The sequence below is a fragment of the Triturus cristatus genome, chromosome 3_1, assembly GCF_964204655.1.
Source record: "Triturus cristatus chromosome 3_1, aTriCri1.1, whole genome shotgun sequence".
NCBI lineage: Eukaryota > Metazoa > Chordata > Amphibia > Caudata > Salamandridae > Triturus > Triturus cristatus.
In genome coordinates, this window is record NC_140583.1 from 131,380,036 (window position 1) to 131,400,309 (window position 20,274).

At 45.1% G+C, this 20,274-nt stretch overlaps 1 protein-coding gene across 1 annotated transcript in view; it reads right to left on the reverse strand.

The window, feature by feature from the left end:
* The window catches only part of LOC146859825 (uncharacterized), a 60,644-nt gene that overhangs the window by 18,421 nt on the left and 21,949 nt on the right, over positions 1-20,274 (reverse strand). Inside the window, exons 3-4 of the mRNA XM_085646296.1 lie at positions 10,569-10,708; positions 385-538 (exon numbers count right to left, since the gene is read on the reverse strand). Coding sequence (XP_085502422.1) covers positions 385-538; positions 10,569-10,708 — 294 coding nt within the window. The remainder of the gene's footprint in view (positions 1-384; positions 539-10,568; positions 10,709-20,274) is intronic.

A 20,274-nucleotide genomic window follows, 5' to 3' on the forward strand; every position in this document is an offset into this window, starting at 1 on the left:
TCAACAGTACGTTTAACACATTTTGGTTCTGTGATTGTTGCTTGGAGTTAGAAGTACAATTCATAAAAATACAGGATCTCTTTAAAATGTTTAAATATAGGCTGACTGTAAAGAGAGAGCCAGCGAGAGAGAGAGAGTGAGAGAGTGTGTGTGTGTGTGTCTTCCCAGAGTCCAGGCACATGGTATTAATTCGTATTAGTCACTTCAGCACGTTAATGGGTAAATGTTACTTATTTAAGTGACGGCGGCATTTCTTTCCAGAGTGGCCAAAAGATTTGTGACCCCATAAATTGTTTCTACACTGTTCAACAGGTGCAAATATGTAATTTAACTAACACACTAGACTGTAGCCATGATACACACACACTGCTTGTGGTTACTTACAAGCCCAAGGGTAGTGTCGACCGGTTGGAAGTCGTCATTTCTTCTTTGGTTGCCAAATTACCGAGCAGTGCCACACACAGCCTTTTGGCTTCTGCTTTGGTCAGGAGCTGCGAGGCCCTTGGGGGGGAAACAGGATACAGGCCGGAGTACGTGACTGGGGAGGAGATGGAAAATGGTAAGTATTTCGTTTAAATGAATGATACAGTAAAATATGCATTTACTCGCTGTAGTGTTTGACGTCACCTGCTTACTGCTCTTACTCGATTGCAAAGGTAAAGTAGTAGCCCCTAAAGTCTTTCCTCTAATCAGAGCACCTTTCTCTTTTCTTCTAAATATCCATGTCCATCCGTGACTTGTCCTATCCTTCTCTAAGATAAGAAAAGAAAAGGCTTCTGCTCCACCCTGGATTGTACGTAATAATGGATTTATCATTTTATGCTATTACTATAGCACTGCTATAGTTACTTTTGCTGCTCGTCCTATTAGTTGTCCTGCTATGTGACTTTCCAAGCTGCCCACTTAAGTAGATAGTGGACTGGCCATAGGAAGACCCCGGCGGATGAATCCCTTGTTACCCTGAGGGTCACGGGCACCGTTTAGGAGTGGGTGGACTGAGGGATCCTCAGCCCTGCAGCCTGGCAAAGAGCCCTGGGGAACAACCACCATGCTCTTGAAGACATACAGATGATTCCACCACCCACAATCCTCCTGGGCACTGCCAGGCGCATGCTACACTTCGAGCTGGTATTAACGCGCTATCCAGGACCGAATTTAGCTCACAGTCCATCACTGATGTCATATCGTGATGCTGCCTCAATAACGACCAACACCTTTATTCCACGACCTCATCTTTCTTCGTCATTCCCCCAACTGCCGTTTCCCCTTACGCTCCTCCTTTTCCTCCTTACCCCAACGCCCCGCCTCTCTAGCCACTAGACTGCTACCCTTACGTAGAACTGTATATCTCCCCCTCTGTTAATAAAACACAAAACAAAACTCATGAGTCTATATCTCTTCAATTAGCCGCTTGGGTTGTCGAAGTTCATGCCGTGGTCTGAGGGACCGGCCTTCTGTTCCCACACCGAGGTTGTCTCCCTCTTCCTGTTCACGATGGGCAGCTCGTTCAGCTTGTCTCCCAGTAAGTTCAGCTCTTGGCAGCGTTAGCCGCAGCTCAAGATTCTCTTGCAGGGCAGGGCTGCATTTTCGAAAATGTGACACGTTTCGCGTGATGCGTCTGCTGTCCGAATCTGCAGTCACCATGGTGCCCTTTTGTTGAGTGACTGTCAAGGGTTCCGCTCGGAATCTACTGTCCGTCTTCTTGATCTGCTCCTGCTTGACCACAACACAATCTCCTTCTTGAAGAGAGGAAGGCTGGGCTCGTCTCCTGCGGTCCGCATACTCCTTCATGTTCTCTTTACTGGCTTTATCAGCTGCCAACACTTCTTGATGAGTGCGACCTGGAGATACAGATCGGAGTGCTCCTTCCCACATAGGTATCCGTGTTCGAACAGGACGTTCCAGCATGAGTGTAGCCGGACACTTGCCTGTAGTGGCATGAGGCGTTGTTCGATATGATCGAAGCACATCATTGAGAGCTGTTTGTTGGTCCCTTTTATCAAGCGTGGCTTGCTGGAATGTTCGTTTGAGGGTGGCCATGAATCTTTCAACGGTGCCATTGGCTTGTGGCCACAATGGCGTTATCCGCCGGTGTCGCACGTCCATTAGCCTCATGAAGTCGCCGAACTCCCGCCCGTTGAATGGAGGGCCATTGTCAGTTTTCAGTTCTTTAGGTACACCCCAGGCTGCAAACACCTCATCTAGCACTGCAATGGTGGTGGCTGCCCCAGTCGATGGCACAAATTGGGCGATGGGAAAGCGGGAATATTCATCGATGACTACCAGAACATATCTGCCTGACTGCATCGGGCCGTAGAAGTCCATGGCTAACTCATGCCACACTCCGGCTGGCAATGGCGTCATTTGCAGTGGGGCCGGGGGGTCACCATGCCCCACTACCTGACACTGAGGGCAGTCCTTTAGGGTGCGTTCCACCATTGTGTCCAAGGACGGGAACCAAACGCGCTCGCGGAGAGCCCTCTTGGTCGCGACAATCCCTCGATGGCTTTCGTGCGCTAGGTTGATGACTCCTTGACGCAGTTGTCGAGGGATTACAATCCTGTGATCTCGAAGTAGCAGACCCTCCGGGGTGATGGACAGCTCCTCGCTCACATTCCTGAACGCCCGCAGCTCCTGGCATAGTGTCGGATCACTTTCTTCAATTTGCTCTTCATGTCGCCACCGGTGCGTCAGCACCCTGCAAATCACCCTTTGCAGCATCTCATCCTGCGAGGTGGCTTGTAGGATGACTTCTAGGGGAACTGCCGGTGGTCGCGCCTGGTCCACTACGAAGAGGATGTACTCGTCAGCGACAGACGGTTTGGAGAGTTGGGATGCCTCAGGGTGCCGCGACATATAGTCAGCGGGGTTAGCAGATTTCCCCGGTTTGTGGACAATGTTGAACGTGTATTCCTGCAACCGCAGTCCCCAGCGTTCAATGCGAGGCGGCATTTTCAAGCGTGGATTCCCAAAGATAGTGACGAGCGCTTGGTGGTCCGTCACCATGGTGAAAGGCTTTCCATAGATAAACACATGAAAGTGTTCACAGGCCCACACCACCGCAAGACTCTCTTTCTCGGGTTGGGAGTAGGCCTTTTCCGTGTCGGAGAGACTCCGGCTGGCATGTGCCACGATATGACGCTGGTCGGAGTCGTTGTCATATTGGGCCAGGATGGCGCCTAGGCCGACAGGGCTTGCGTCTACTGTCACCTCAGTCTTGCGGTTCGGGCTGAAATATGCCAGACTTTCAGCGGCGCCCACAGCCTGTTTGATTTCTTGGAAAGCTCGTTCGCACTCGGAGTTCCACTCAAACGTTTGTCCTTGCTTTGCTTGTGCTTGTTCTGTCTCCGGGCCTTTGTCTTTGCTTGTGCTTGTTTGTCTCCAAGTCTTATCTTTGCTCGTGCTTGTTTGTTTCCGTGCTTATCTTGCACCTGTCGTTGCTCGTGCTTGTTTGTTTCTGTGCGTGTCACACATTTGCCTTTGCTCGTGTTTGTTTGCCTTTGCTTAGGCTTATTGGATTCCTATAGAAAACCCTTGGCGCCTGACTTCAAGATGGCCGCCTGGTCAGATTAATGAGGGTGTCTCACAGGATTGCCTGGTTTCAAGATGGCCGCCGGGCCGATGTTACATACACGGCTTCACACGTGCTTCAGCCGGCAATTCTCCTGCCACTCACAGCGTTCCGACCAGCGCTCCGATAGCCTCACTCACCAGCCTCGTGGGTTCCTCAGTCAGTGTCGGGAAGATGGGCTCTCACCGCCGCCTCCGCGGGAGCCGTTCGTCTTCCGCTTTGTGCCCGGGGGGGCTCTCACACGCACGTCGCTCGCTCAGGCGGGACCATGCGAACGCGTAGGGGTCCAGGGTCTCACTTTTACCCCGCAGATTCCGCTCCCTCAGCGCGGATGATGAACCCGGTTGTGCACGCGTCTCACTGCTTCTGAGTCGTCTTCAGTATTTCGCCCTCTGGCAGCCTAGGTCGTGTATTGGGGGTTCGGGATAGCACACCGCTGATCCCACCCTCGTCGCCAGCTGTCATATCGTGATGCTGCCTCAATAACGACCGACACCGTGTTCAGATGCTTCAACACCTTTATTCCACGACCTCATCTTTCTTCGTCATTCCCCCAACTGCCGTTTCCCCTTATGCTCCTCCTTTTCCTCCTTACCCCAACGCCCCGCCTCTCTAGCCACTAGACTGCTACCCTTACGTACAACTGTATAACTGAGTACATATGGTCATTGGTAGGCAGATAGTGGAATGACACACAAGCTCATTGTTGGTCTGGCTTCTGTCACATTTCTTCTCTCCTCCATCAGGGGCCCTGTCTCTTTCTTTAAAGAGCTCTGGTTGGCAGACATGAGCACTTTGGTTTTCCCACCTGATGTGGAGCAGCTGCTGTTCACACTGTTACACTGTATGCTTCCCTTGCAACACGCCCATTCCCGGGTGCGCATGTGCAGAGCGTGTGTGAACCAGCTTAGGAGCCTTGTTGGATCTCTTCTGTGGCGTTCACTGCAGGGCAGCTCGGTGGGTCTGGGTATGGTTACACGGAAGGGGGGTACAGCATTTACAAGGCAGGCTTAACCACACGTCCCGTTTCAACCTAAGCGGAACAACGCTTGCCTTAACCATGCATATGCCTTAACCACGCATATGCGTGGCTAAGGCAGTCAGTGGTCTAGATCCAGAGCAGATGGGCGTGGAGAGGAACAGGAAGGACCGGGACAGGAGGCACTGGTACGCTGCTTGGTAAGTAGGACTGGGGCCGGTGGATGAGCGATAGGGGTAGTTTTTAGGGCTGGAATTTCGGTTTTAGAGCTCATGGCGGGGAGGCTGGGGTCAGGATACTTTTTTGGGCTGGGGAATGGGGTTTAGGGCTCAGGGTAGAGGCTCTGGTAGTTTTTAGGACCGATGAGGGTAGATTGCAGGGCTGGGGGCAGGGGAGCTGAGGTGTGATCTTTACCATGCAAATACCGTTACCAATCATATCTTTTCAACAAAATGTTTTGTAAAGGCATGCGTGGTAAAAGCCTGCATTGTAAAGACGCGATCATTGTTAAGACCGCTTTGTTAAGGCATGCGTGGTTTAGGGAGTCCTTGTTCCATCATACATCCATGGAAGAGGAGCATTCTATTCAGTCAGTTAAAATACTTTTATTCTGCAATATGGCCATAAAAAGACAAACACATCAATAATAAAAACAGTGTTAAATAATACAGAATAATGAGAAAAATATATTGAGTGTAACCACCTCTGCATGGGGATTTTTACATAAATAAAACATTTCGATAAAATTTACAAAACAGAGTGATACAATGTAGGATTAGTTCATGCATAATACAAATTATTGATAAAACTCTACTTAAAATCTTCATGAATCATAATACCACAAAGAACCTAGGAAGCTGGCACCAACAGAACTTTCATATTTCTCCATAAGGGTCAGTATCAGGATAACCTCAATGCTTGCAGAAGGTTTCTAATGATTGTGTGGCCTGTAAACTGTGGAAATTGGAGACCTAACCCATGGAAGTCAATTCACCAAAATACCATGGGAAGCGGAAGTGACTTCACATGCCCTTTGTCCTTCACTTTCACTCACAAATTAACATGCTTACACACACACACACACACAAGTATTCACACTCACGCACACTCTCCCTACGTATGCACATATACGCACACTCTCTCTTACATAAACACACTCAAAACTGCAAGCACGCACATAACATACATATATTTATAAGCATTTTTTTTTTTAACTTACCCCAGCTGCTAGGGAAAGTCAAATTCCAGATATTTTGTGCTTCATTTTTTATTAAACTAATAGCGAATCATGTCATATTATTCACTATTAATATAATATTTTTTCAAAATAAAAAACATGGAGAGTAAAGCCCTCACGGACGTCCATAAGGACGAGCTGCTTCTGTTCCTGGCGCTGATTTTGCCATCTCTGAGGCCAGGGGTCGCAAAGGAAGTGCCAAGGTCACAAGGGGAATGTCAGGGGTCGCAGCAGCGACCCCTAAACAACGTCCAGGACTTAACCTATAGGATTTAAGGTTATTTGGTCGCACTATGGGTCGTAAAAATTGAGCTGTAGGAATAGATAATATCCACAGAAGAACATTGCATTCCATTCAAGTCGAGCTGCAGTCATCTGAGCGGAGAGCAATCCTGGGAGGGCGCTGTTGTTCCCTCCGTGTTGGTGACTGCACTCAGAGGATAACTGGTGCTGTGCAAAGATGGATTATACTTGTATTTTGTGTCTGTTCTCTTTTTTTTGCCACTCAACCTCCCATGCGGGCAAACACTGCTCCACAAAGCACAGACTTTGGCTGCCTGTGGATCAAATGACCGAGGTCGGCTAATGCTGCCAGTAAAACAGGGCTTTTAATTGTATTGTAGGCGGTCTGTCCCTCTGGGACGCCCAACTTTGTCTCTGAGGTCCAAGGTGGCGCTGCCACCCCGCTCACACTCACTTTCATTGTTTTGAGGGACCAGGCTGTAGTGCCTAGCGTCCTATAAGGGCTACTGCTATAAAACATTTAAGTTGCTGCCAACCAATAGGAACATTTGGGGTCTTGGATCCTCTGAAGATCCACAAATCCTCCTTTGGATGAAGGGAAAAATATTCCCAGTCGGATTCGTTTATTTTTAAAATGTATTTTCCTTGATAGATTCCTGATTAACATCTGCACATAATCCAAGCATACAGGGTCAAGACACACAACTGACCCTTCCAAACCCACCTACCCTTTTTGCAATGTAAGAATCCGACAAGCTCCATAACAGATTTATAACCAATCATCAGAATAGCCCCATTCTGAGTAATGTTCTCATTTTTTGCTAAGCTTAGTGTAGTTGAGATCACAAATTCAGGAAGGAGCTCAAATTGGAAACATAACTTAACCATAAACCTACAACTTGTCTGTCTGCCCATGCAGATATCTCCACGAAAGCACGCGCGTCAAAAGGCATCCAAATGAACCAAGTGAGCGCCAAATATCATGTACATTCCTCAAATGGCATCAAAGTAGCTACCAATGACTGTGTAATATGTATTAAAATACAATTGTTGGGTGTGACATCACAAACAGCGACTAGATTTCTGCCTATAAAATACTTTGCAGGCGTATGTGTGTTTTATTGGAAATATGTCTATGCTCCATTAAAAGGATATTTCATTAAACATAATATCCGCACCCTGGGTTTCTTGATTAAAGGAGCTTGTCTATGGGAATCTACTCTTACAGTCTGTCATAATAAAAGTAGGAAGAAATATTTCACCACAGTCTGCTGACCAATTGAAACACAAAATTGACCTCTATTATACAACTTTTCACTGAACCTGATCCATAATGAGACTTGTGAGGGAGGAGGGTGCAGTGACGGCCCGTGTAGGACGTTTTACTGGGGCGGTGATGTGGCGCAGAGGAGGGGCAGGGTGGGGGGTTGCAAAATGCGGCAAACGGCCGATTTCAGGTAAGTTCCGAAAAAAAATAATAAAACGAATTTCGTTGCGCGCGCTGCATCGCATTTGGCGATGCAGCGCGCGCAGCGAAATTCCTGCCCCTCCTCTGCGCCACGTCACCTCCCCGGTAAAACGCCCTACACGGGCCGTCACTGGGAGGGTGGTGGTGGTGGGGGGGTCTATGGCAGTAAAAAGAGCAATAGCAAAGGGGACAAAGAAGAGGAAAACAGGGTTTTGAACTCAAATGATTATTGTCACTATTTAAATAATAGAAATGGTTAGTAAATGTCATATTATGTCGGTAAATGTGAATGGTATGTTAAACAAACAAAAATATGGAGGGCTCATCAGATGGTTGGTCTCATATACGCCTCAAGTTCTCTTTTTTTAAGAAACTCACCTGAAAACAAATTCACCCAAGCTTTTTCTCCCTAGAGTTTTCTTGAATGCTTTTTTTGCATCAGCGGGGATGGCAATGAGAGGAGTAGCTATTGACTTCTGTAGAAGCGTGGCTTGGGACTTTGTCCAAGTCCGGAGAGTTCCTCAGGGAAGATGGTTATGAGTCATGGCTAAATTAAATGGGAGTCTGTTGAATTTTGTTAATAACAGTGGTCCAATTATCGATGATCCCACAGCTTTGATGCCGGTTAATGAGCTGCTTAGGGGATCTTTCGGTCAGATCATTCTTGGAGGGGATTTTAATTACATCCAAGACCTAAGAAAAGACACTTCCAACAAATATAAGAAATAACTGAAGCCAAAGTCTAAAAAAGCCCTTGATGCCATAATACAGGATTATCAGCTGATTGATCCATGGCGTAAATCTGGCAGCACGCGATTATACATGCTACTCCGTAAATGTCAGACAGCATCTCCTATTGATTTTTTCTTAACATCTCGGTCCCTGAATCTCGTGGAGGCAGAAATTGGGGCTAATCCATTTTCAGACCGCTCTTTTATTAAGCTTTATCTAGAAATCGAAGATGGGAAGAGGATGAGATCCAGGTGGCAAATTGATTGTCTCCTTCTCCTATATCACCAATGGGTAGGAGGCTTAAGAGAGTGGATACTTGACTATTTCAGGATCAATGAGGGGACGGCAGAACAATTCTTAGTATGGGGGGTTCAGGGCGGCTGTGCATGGGCACCTGATCTCCTTTTCAGCCGCTCAGTCCAAAACATGACGTATTAAAATAGCTGAACTCCAGCAGGCAGTTGAAAGTGTCCTAAATCAGAGAAATGCCCCTCTACGGGGTCAGCTTGAAAAGGCTAAAAAGGCATTAAGGGAATTTTTCTTAATAGATGAAATCAACAGCTCCCGGACTATTCAACGACGACTATATGAAGAAAGCCAAATGGTTGGCAAATTGTTAGCCGGGTCTACTAAGATCAGACAGGAAGCGGCCCTAATTACAGAGGTCGTAGATCCCAAGAACGAAGTCTTAGTGACGGATAGGGATAGGATTGCTCAAGTTTTCATGGAGCATTATCAACAGCTCTACACTACCAAATATGCGGTCAGGCAAGATTCAATGCAGAGCTACTTCGAAGGCATAAATCTCCCGAGGTTGTCCAACTCCCTCATGGAACAGATTAAACTTGTCATATCAGGAGCTGAAATCCTGGCAGCCTGAATTCAATTGCCGGAGCGAAAGCCTGCGGAAACAATGGCCTGCCTATAGAATTCTTGAAAAAGCTTTTTGATTCTATAAAGACTGGTGGCGCTGTTCCCTCAGTCTTTAAAGAAGCTATTATTTTTAGCTTTGTGAAAAAGGGTAAGAATCCCAAGGACGTCAACTCCTATAGACCAATCAGCCTTCTTAATGCTGACTACAAAATGTTAATGGAAATTTGAGCTCAGCGTTTTACTCCCCTAGCACAGGAAGTGATCCACAGAGACCAGTCTGGGTTCGTCGCCAGGAGGTTGATGTCTTCGAATACAGGGTTTTTAATACAGGCTCTCGACCTTTTTAATAATAATTGTACTCCGGCATGCATTATGATGGTAGTCGACGAAAAGGCGTTTGACCTGGTTAATTGGGACGCCCTTTTTTATGGTATCAGTAGGTTCGGTGTCCCCCTTCAGGTCACAAAAATGCTCTGGAATATCTATCAGGGGGTTCAGGCCCAGGTGGTGATAAATGCAAACCAAGTAGGAATAGCAAATATAAACTGTGGGACTAGACAAGGGTGTCCGCTTTCTACTTTATTATCTACTTTCTTTAACGAACCCCTGGCTATTAAAATCTGTGACAATGTACTAATTAGAGCTCTGATTACGGGTATGTCAAAATTAAAGCTGTTCGCGGGATGACATTATTTTATATCTCAGTCCTGAGAGACAGAATTTTGACCTGGTGTTAACAGAATTTAGTGAATTAGAATTGATTGGGGGCTATAAAATAAACCAAAACAAAACCGAGATTCTAATTTTAAATACTGACTGTGATTTTCTTTCTGCAAATCTCAAACTCCAAGCCCTTAAGTCGGATCCAACATGTTATTTGGGGATTTATGTCTCTAATCAATACGGGCAGCTATATAAATTGAACTACGGAGTCATGTGGGGTAAAAGTTTAAAATTGCTGGATAACTGGTCCAGTCCAGCCTGCCACTACAGACGAGTTTCTGACATCCTAGAAGGTGAAAGCTCTGCTCTCAGAGGTCAGAAACAATCCATGCTCTGGGGAGAGATGTTATCACCTCCTCCCCCTTCAAAGAGTGCTAAAAACATTCCAAGGCAGGGAGCTTTAAGGAGCCACTGTCTTTGGCATGCAAATATGTCTTCCCTCAAAGGTGAGGGAATGCCAAACCCCTGTCCATGTCCCATTTGGCGTCAAGTGAGGTGGGAAAATTAGCTATGCAGGAGGTGTGTTGCACTGCCTGGCTGGACACCACCAGGGTGACTAAGCCTGAAGTGAACACCAATTTTAAAATTCTACCATCTTGTGTGTGGTGAAATTAGGAATTCTGGTAAAGAAGGACCAGTAAGTGATCAGACAGTGAAAGCAAGGACACAGAGGGAGACAAGATGGAGTTGCTGTGACCCAGAAATGGTGTCTGATCATTTGGATTATCCTTGGTTTACTCACCGTTGCGTTTGAAACAGATCCCGCTCTGTGCCTCGATGTGCACACAAGGTGTTTTTTGGAGGACTCCTGTGGAATTGCCACACTTCTCGTTCAGTGTATAACGAAGCATCACCATCTTCTGCTCCTTCACCCAGCCCCAGCTAAGGAAAGAGAAAGGGGTCAATTCATGCCAATGAATGTCTCCTCATCGAAACACAAAGCACAGAACTTTGCTTTCAACTGTGCAATCTTTTTATGTAACCTAACTGTTCCATCAATATATTAGCAGTGCTCATGGTGAATACATTTTCTTCAAGTAAGTTGGAAACTGTAATCATGTTAGTCAGGTTAGTGCTGGTCACTTAACTTCATCTTGAGGCCTTTTCTCCTGGAGGGGCGGTGACTAGTCCTCCTGACAGGATCACTGATGCCGCAGGCCACCTGCACAGCACGTGCTAAGCTTTCGCCTTTCCAACACAGAGCTGGACTGAACTCACACGTTGCTCCTGTGTGAACATAGCAGTGTATAGAGATATCCGTTGGGCTGGCAGATATCTGTAATTGGGCAGGCGAAGTAAAAGCAGTAAAGTCCTTTGCCACCTTGTCTGACTTTACTCCATCTCCTGAATTCTAAATCTGTCATCTGACTGGAGTGGCACAGTGGACAAAATACACCGTTTTGGAATGCCACCCGTGTGGTTAGTATATTTGCAAGTATTCCTCGCATCCCATTTAGGTGATTGATTGACAGTAATATCACTGGAAACCTGAGACTGACGTATTTTGCCAAGTCTACTACTGCCAATGTTTGTGAAAGCTAAAAAGTAGTAAATGTGCATTCAGTCAAGGTATACTTCTATGGGTGCAGATTTGCTACTTTTATTGTAATCTGGTCACTATATGGCATATTTACCAAGATGTGGTGCAGCAAGCAAAGTTGCTGCATTACGTTACCTCAAGAGAGCGTAATGGTGTCTTTACTACAGAGAAATGTCACAGTTCATCTCTCTATATGTGCTGGCACACTTCTGCTGCCTACCGCCGATGCAGTCATCCTTGAAACTTAGTGCAAGGGTGTCTAAGCCATGTTAAGGATACATTTTGTGCAGAAAGGCCACACAGAACTATCCTTGGACAATTTTTCCTCATTGAGTGCTGCAAAATGTTTCTTACATGCAAAGAGGAAATAATAAAAATAAATAAAGATATTTCTCCTAATTACACCAGCCTCAGGTAGGTGCAACATTTTGGCACAAAGCCATGTTTTTAACTTTTTGTAAATATGGGTTTGTGTTAGACCTGGCACCTTGGCGTGAGTCTCCCTTCCTCTTTTTGTCGCTGTGCCTCATGTGCTTTTATGGTGTTGGCCGCTCAGCGCGCTGTGCCACTGCCAACCAGTGTCGCGGTGCGAGTGCTCCCTATGTAAATTGTATATGTTGGTTGGATTCCATGATTGGATTGTTTGGTTTACTGTCAGACCCTAGTAAAGTGCGCCAGGAGCGCCAGGGCATGTAAATGCAAACACCGCTGGTGGGCTTGCAGCACTGGTTGTGCCACCCACAGAAGCGGCCGGTAAAATATGTCTAAGGTCTGCCATCGCAGAACCTGCGTGCAGTCTGGTACTGACATGCTGACTGGCAAGTGCCCACACTTGCCGGTCCCTAAACCTTCCCTTAACTTCATGTTAGTCACCCCTCTGGTAGGCCCACGGGGAGGGTGCGTTGTAAGCATAAGGTAGGACAAGCCTGGATGCGTGGCATGTCCTAGTAGTGAATTACCGCCATCTTGTTGTTCACTACTGTAAGGCTACCCTGTTCTCATAGGCCAGCATGGGCGGCTAGGATTGTTACATCCTATGATCCTAACCGACCCAGGGAACATGGTTGAAGATCGAGTTTAGTATGCCTGAACTCGGAATAATAAGGTACATCTTTTCCCAAGGTTTATTTTAATATTCCGCGTTTGCAAATGCCGCTTTTAGAAAGCTGGCCTTTGCTTGCCTAAACATTTCAGCCCGCCTCTGCGTGATGTGTATCTGATGTCTGGCTGGTGTGAGTGACAGGGCTGGGGGAACCCAGATGGGCAGGGCTAGGTAGCCTGGTGGTGAATAGGACGATCGACAGGTAGATGGGTGGGAGGAGTACTCCTAGGCTCTGAATAGGACAGTGCTCTGCCACCACAATGCCTGCTCCGCCCCCTGTGGAGCGTCTGATTACTCTGCCCTGCACTCTGAAAGAAGAAGCCTGCATCGCGTAAACAGAGTGCTCAGAAACCGGACTGGACTAGGCAAGGGCCCCCCTGGCCTGGGAGAACAAAAGATTTGCTGTATAAATGTAGGAGCCCTGCTCCCAAGAAACTAGATCCGCTTTTGACCAAGAAGAATCTCTGCCTGAGGAGGAGGCACCGGGAAAGCTGTAAGGGGGAACACTGTCCCTATCCTGGGGGACTGGCCTGCAGTGGTGACCTTGCTGCCAAAGGAGAGAAGAGAAACCTTTTCTGAAGACTTTGCTTTATTTTTACTTCCAAGACTTGTGCTTTTCAAAACGATCTCCAAGGGCCTGAAACGAGCTTGCCCCCTGAACTGAGCCCCAGGACCATTGGGCTCTACCTGATCTTCACTCGCCTGCCGCTGGACTGTGGTGTCCTTTCCCTCACCGGAGCTGTGACCCTCGTGCCCCAGTCCCTCTTTGAGCCGTGACCAGGACTGCTTAGTCGCCCCCGCCTTGGGAAGAGCCTCGCTCGATCTGAGCCGCTCCCCCTACGCTGTGCTGGGCTGCCCCTGTCACCTCGCTCACCGGAGGCTCGCTGCGCACCTGCACCCTCCCGCCGGAATCGGCGTTGTGAGCATCTCCAAGCCTCGGACGGCCCGGACGTAACCTGCGTGCCCGGCTGCCCCGCTTTGTTCACTCGCCACCTGCAACACCCCGCTCTTGTCGTGAGCCTGAAGATCAGACCCCCATCGTGAAGTGTGGGAGCCCCGGACGCCGCCTCGCCCTTCTGTCGAAGAGCCGCTGAAATCCCGCACCCGCCTTCGCGTCAAGAAACAAGGTACTGTACTTACGAACTCGACCGCGAGCTCGCATCGGATCCAGGGTCCGCAACGTTCTGTTTTCCCTGTCATCTGCCGTGTGCTTCCCGGTCGCCGCCTCAGCACGAAGTGCGCTGAGGCCCACAGTTACCTTGTGCCCGCCTAAGAACTTTCCGTAACAAAGAGAACTTTACCGTATTCCTAAGAGTTGTGGCCCCATCAGTTTAACGTTACTGGGCCTTGTATTGAACCTGCTGAATCTACATAAAAGCTTATTTTTATATACTTCCTGATTGGTGTCCGTTTGTGGTGCATGCAAGGGGTTTATTGTGTGTATAATTGCGCTTGCTTAACCGTGTACGCCTGAGACTTAGCCTAGACTGCTCGCGCCACGCACCTAGAGGGTGAGCAGGGGTTATTCTGGGGAGTCATCCTTCGCCCTGACAAGAAGTAAAGGGTCCCTGCTTGTTGTGGGTACACACCTGCGCCAACCAGAGCCCCCTCATTTCTAACAGTTTGCATCAGAATCCATGCGTGGGTACACAAGAAGGATGACCATGTACACCCATGGAAAGCCAAACTGGTGCAAAAGTGTGCAAGGCAGCACAATACGCTTTTTGCGTTTGACTTTTTTCCTTCAAAGCAATGCAAATGTATTTTTGCGTGGCTTTGTAAATACAAAAAAAGGTACCCGGATGCAAAATCTTGGTAAATCTGGGCCAAAATATCTTTAGATTCTTGATCCAAAAAACTAACAATTTAAAATCTTAGTGAAATCAGGCTGACAAAAGACATAGACATAGTAGACACAACCGAGGTCCCTCCGACCCGACTACCAAGCCAAGAAACTACTTATTTTGGGGATATCACAACCAAAACATCTCTAGCTATCCAGTCCTATTCCCCTGGGTGCAGAGACAGAATATCGAGTACAAAATATCGAGTTGCGCAAATATCGAGTCATTAATATCATGTGGGTCAGAAATATCAACAGCAGGAATATCGTGGTCAAGACTATCGACTTATGGTAAGTAATATTGATTTAAAAAATATCGAAGTGTTTAATATCGTTTACAAAAATACAGTTGCTAAAAATATCGTTTTTTATTATTGTTATGTATTTTAGTACATATTGTATATGTATGTGATGTATGTTTCTTGTATGAGAGTTGTCTGTATTTTTAATACATGTGTTAAATTTTTAGTAGTTATTAATTTATTGAATTTGAATTTTGCAATTTTAGTTCCGTAGCGGGTTGTGGGTTTATGGGGAAAAGGGTGAGAAGTAATTTAATTATGTAAAATGTAATTATGAAATTGTATTTATTATTATTTGTTTAGAAATGTTATAGTGTTAAATGTGTAAAGTAATTTATTATTAATTAATTAATTATTGGTTATTAATTACTTTTAATTAATTAATTTGTAATTTATTATGGTAATTGTGTTATGAATTTTAGGTGTGTATTGTGGTGTTTTAGGTGTAAAGGGTGGAAAGTGATTTATTTTTAATTTATGAATTAATATTTGGTTGTTAATTAATTTTAATTAATTAATTGGTTATTGGTTTTGGTACTTTTAAAATAAATTTTAGGAGTGTGTTGTGGTGTCCATAGGTGTAAAGAGTGGGAAGTAAGTTATTTTTAATTGATGAATTAGTAATTGGTTGTTAATTATTTTTAATAAATAAATTCTCAATTAATTAGGGCAATTGTGTAATTAATTTTAGGCGAGTGTTGTAGTTTTTATAGGAGTAAAGGGTGTGAAGTAATTTGTGTTTAGTTAATTAGATATAGTTGGTAATTAATGTTAATTATTTGATTTTTTTGGGGTAATTGTTTATTTTTGTGTGTTGTTTTAAAGGGGTGAAGGGTGGGTATTAAATAGATTCTAATTATTTAATTATTAGTTGTTAATAGTAATAGTTTTCAATTTTAAAATAAGTTTTAATTGTGTTTTATTATTTTATAGTTTAGGGGTGCGTTGTGGATATTATAGTGTTAAAGTGTGTGTAGATAATTCATGTGTATTAGTTTTTATATTGATAATAGTGGTTTAATTCATTATTAATTATGTTAATTATGTAAATAAATGTAAATAAAACCTTTAAAGTATGTAGTTATTGGTGTGGTGTAATAGGGTAGGAAATAAAATAAATACATTTATGTTTTAATACATTTTTTTGTTTGTAAATATTTTCTAGTTTAAATGAAAAAAAAATTGTAAATGTATTTATTATTTTATTTTATATAATATTTATAGCTTTTTGTTATATGTAATTAGTATTATAATATGTGTTCTTTTCTATGTTTAATATATTTTTTTTTTAAATATTGTTTTTAATTTTTAATTTTACTTTGGAATATCTATTTTTTTCAAAGTGTTTGAGTGTGAATAGTAATTTTGTTTTCTCCGCTATCCAACACTTTCCCTACTGTTGCATTCACTGGAGTGGGAATAGTATGTTTTACCCCTCCGCTATCCAGCACTTTCCCTACTGTTGCACCTACTAGAGTGGGAATAGTAAGTTTTACCCCTCCGCTATCCAGCACTTTCCCTACTGTTGAAATCACTGGAGTGGGAATGGTAACTTTTATCTCTCCGCTATCCTGCACTTTTCCTACTGTTGCACTCACTGGAGTTGGAATAGTAATTTTTACCTCTCTGCTATCCAACACCTTCCCTACTGTTGCACTCTCTGGAGTGGGAATAGTAATTTTTACCCCTCTGCTATCCAACACTTTCCCCACTGTTTCACTCACTAGTGTGGCAATACATTTTTTTACCCCTCTGCTATCCAATATTTTCCCTACTGTTGCATTCACTGGAGTGGGAATAGTCATTTTAACCCCTCCGCTATCTAGCACTTTCCCTACTGTTGCACTCGCTGGAGTGGTAATAGTTATTTTTACCTCTCCGCTCTCCAGCACTTTCCCTGCTGTTGTACTCACTGGAGTGGGAATACATTTATTTACCCCTCCATTATCCAACACATATCCTACAGTTGCATTTAGTGGAGTGGGAATACTAATTTTTACCCCTCCTCTATCCAACATTTTCCCTACTATTGCACTCTTTGGAGTGGGAATAGTAATTTTTGCTCCTCTGGTATCCAACACTTTTCCTACTGTTGCTCTCATAGTCATTTTTACCTCTCCGCTATCCAACACTTATCCTACTGCTGCACTCAGTGGAGTGGGAATACTAATTTTTGCCCCTCAGCTATCCAACATTTTTCCTACTGTTGCACTCTTTGGAGTGGGAATAGTAATTTTTGCTCCTCTGATATCCAACACTTTTCCGACTGTTGCTCTCACTAGATTGGTCATAGTAATTTTTAACTCTCCGCTATCCAACACTTATCCTACTGCTGCACTCAGTGGAGTGGGAATAGTAATTTTTACCCCTCCGCTATCCAACACTTTCCCTACTGTTGCATTCACTGGAATGGTAATAGTCATTTTTACCCCTTCCCTATGCAACATTTTCCCTACTGTCGTACTCACTGGAGTTGGAATAGTAAATTTAATTATTTTGCTGTACAACACTTTTTGTACTGTTGCACTGATTGTACTGGTCAATTTAAGCTGAAATATTTTTTCATAGTTTAATGTTTTAATTTATTCTAGAATTTTTTATTTTATCTTTTACATTATATATATATATTTTAATTTTATATAATATTAAAGCTTCAAAATAAATGAAGGTTAATTGTTAATTATTTTAAAGTAAATATATATATATATACACATTATTATGTTTGTCTTTTCTAAATAAAGTTTATTTGTAAGGCACCTGGTTATATCTACACTGTTCCAACAACAAATCTGGAGACACACAGACATTCCTAGGCCAGCCATCCCCAGTGGAGGCCATCCGTCGGGGGATCCTGTAATCCAAGACCCCATCAGCTGGTTGTGTCAGCTCCCCGCGACACCCACTGTGGACACCCTTATGTAGCAAGCGTGCTTGGATAGGATGCCAGGGTAAAACAACGAGGTGTAACAAGTGACCGACAAAGAGAACCAACAGTGCTCCTATGTGTAGAGCTCTCTGTAGAGTGACTTATAGGTCTATTTGATGATAGAATATTGTGTAAAACAGCCTCATACTCCGCCTGAAGCGATGTATCTGCAGAGTATCCCTGAAACTGAGATGGCCAGATAGAGCCAGACTACCATGACATAGGGTTAAAACAGTAACAGATAAAGATAATTACATGAGATAATTGCAGCTCTGAGCACCAAATCTGTTTTATGATAAAAGATTGAGCTTTCATTGACAGCACCCCTACATCCAAATCTGATTGAAGAACCTCTCTGCAAGCTGCTATTACATTATGATTTGCTCTTTATGTTCCAGATACAGCATGTGCCTGGATTAGAAAGGGCATGCACATAGTGGCAGCTGATGAAAGTTATTTGACCTAAAAACCTGTAGATGGAAAGAAAAAGGGAGCTCCCTTTGATAAGCATTTTTTATCCCACGCCACTGACACTCAACTTATCATTAGGTTTGACCAGTACTCCGTCTCCATCAATGTTGCTGGTCACTGCTGTGACTGGAAGATACACAGTGTCAGTAAAAACCATTTAAAAGTTAAATTCAGTAAAGGACCTGATTCTTTTATTTGGTCACCCGGTCTTGGGGCAGCTTATCTCCATATATAGTCCATGAGGTGAAAACCTTAGCTTTAACCCAGGTAACCCAGATAATGATCTCTCCACTCCTGTGAAAATTTCTTTTGTTTATTTTGAAATGGGTTCTCCTGCCCTAAGTGTGGGCATCCGGGTCATTTTATTTGTAGTCTGTACAGAAATCCAGGCCCACACGGCCAGGCCAGCCAGATCCACTCCCCCCCTGCCACTTTATCTAGGCTGACAGGTGACCCTGCTTTGAATTCTCGCCCAGGCATGCACATCTACAGCATGGATGGTGGCTGGCAGTTGCTACTCCCATCCTCACTCTTTAGCCAGGGGCGGCTCCTCCATTGGATTGGAGGAGCATCGCCCCACTTGTATGCCTCCCAAAGCCCGAAAGATAAAAAATAAAATGGTTATTCATTACCATTTTATTTTTTATCGTCCCATCCTGAACCGAGGGTCAGTGCGGGGCCTGTTCTCTGAGCAGGGAGGAGTGGTGGGCAGAAGCCACCTTTTGCACTTGTTTAAAGTGTACATGCATCTTTGGCCACCCGTCTTGAGACCTCTGAACCCAGCTGTGTTAAGACAGGTAGGTTGAGAGCAAGTGCAGGCATCCAGTACCCCCCCACCCTCAGTAGATGCCAGTAGGCACTACTGTCTTTAGCACCCATGAGGGACACAGATGATGGGATTCTGCGGATCATGCCCGGTGTTACGGGGACGCTGTCACATTTCTCAGACTCCGCAAGACAAGCTTGCTATTGGCTGTCCTTGGGAAATGTGGCATATGGGCCAGGGGCAACCGGAGAGGTGAAGGAGGGCGCGGTGCTACTGTCTACACAAGGCAGACCACACTGCCTGTCTGCCTTCTGCAAGTCCCACTTCCTCATGGCCACTTGCACACACCTGTTAGTTGTGTCTTTCAGCATTGTGGCACATCTCTCCGTGAGTTCCTGAAGTCAGACCTGATCCACAGAAGTTCCAAGGGGATCCAAACCTCCAGGGTCCCAGCAAGTCCATCGATACAATGTTAGTGTCCCTTCACTTCAGAAAGGTTCATCCAATTGTCATCTGTCCGTCCTTATCTTCTGCAGGCCTCAATGCTTCCATACTTCCTCCCTTGTGCAGGGGTTTAAAAGTGTAGGTGGAGAGTTCTAGTGGATGGGGGTAGCCGCACCAGTCCATAGATGCCTCAACCCATGATCCGTCCTTGTGTACTTTCTGATGGGCTTGTTGTATATGGCAATTTTAACTGTTGGTCAGCTATAGCTACTTAAGAGCTTTTAGCTCCTCCTCGAATTGACACAGAAAGCTGGTCCCTATTCTCCAAAATGTCAAAGTGAGCTGTGCCAGAGGTCTAGCTGCCTCCTTTTGTTTCTCTTGGGCTGGGCATGCACAGGCTTGCAAGTGAGAGGGTGTTAATTAGGCCATGCAGATTTCTCCCCACTCTCTGTCGCTCCCATGGGCTTGAACCAACAAGGAGGTTGGATTTAGTCCTTGTCTGTCACGTGCCAACATTCCCTGACTGAGTGCATGGCCCAGGCCAACCAGCTAGATGCAATGTTCCTCTTATCAGCGACATTGAGGTTGGCTGGCTGGTCTGTTCACAGAAAGAGTACTGCTGGAAATACTTTGTAGACACAGAATATCCCCCAGCTCTTGGATAGAGGTCTTGGTTCTCTCTAGTCAATAGAGAGTAGAAACTTTGTATGTGTGGTGACTCACTTGGGAAGTCACATATGCACAGTTTCTAGTACCATTGCCAGGTAATGCTCAAGGTGTGCAGTACGTCGTTCACAACTCAGCCCTCCGTTGACTCCTCTGCCGTTTGAAGCTTCCCCCAGGGTATTTCATTCAGTGGTTCCCCACCCCAACACCCATACAGATTAGCCTCCACTAAGAACACAGGCAAACACCCAGCCGGAAGAGGGTGTACCAAAGGACTTCTGTCAAGAGTGCGCAATGGGTTACTCAGCTCACGCAGTCCTAAGGTAGCGGAACACAACTTTCGTATAGGCACACACATGATTATGTGCTGTGCTGCAGATGAATTATA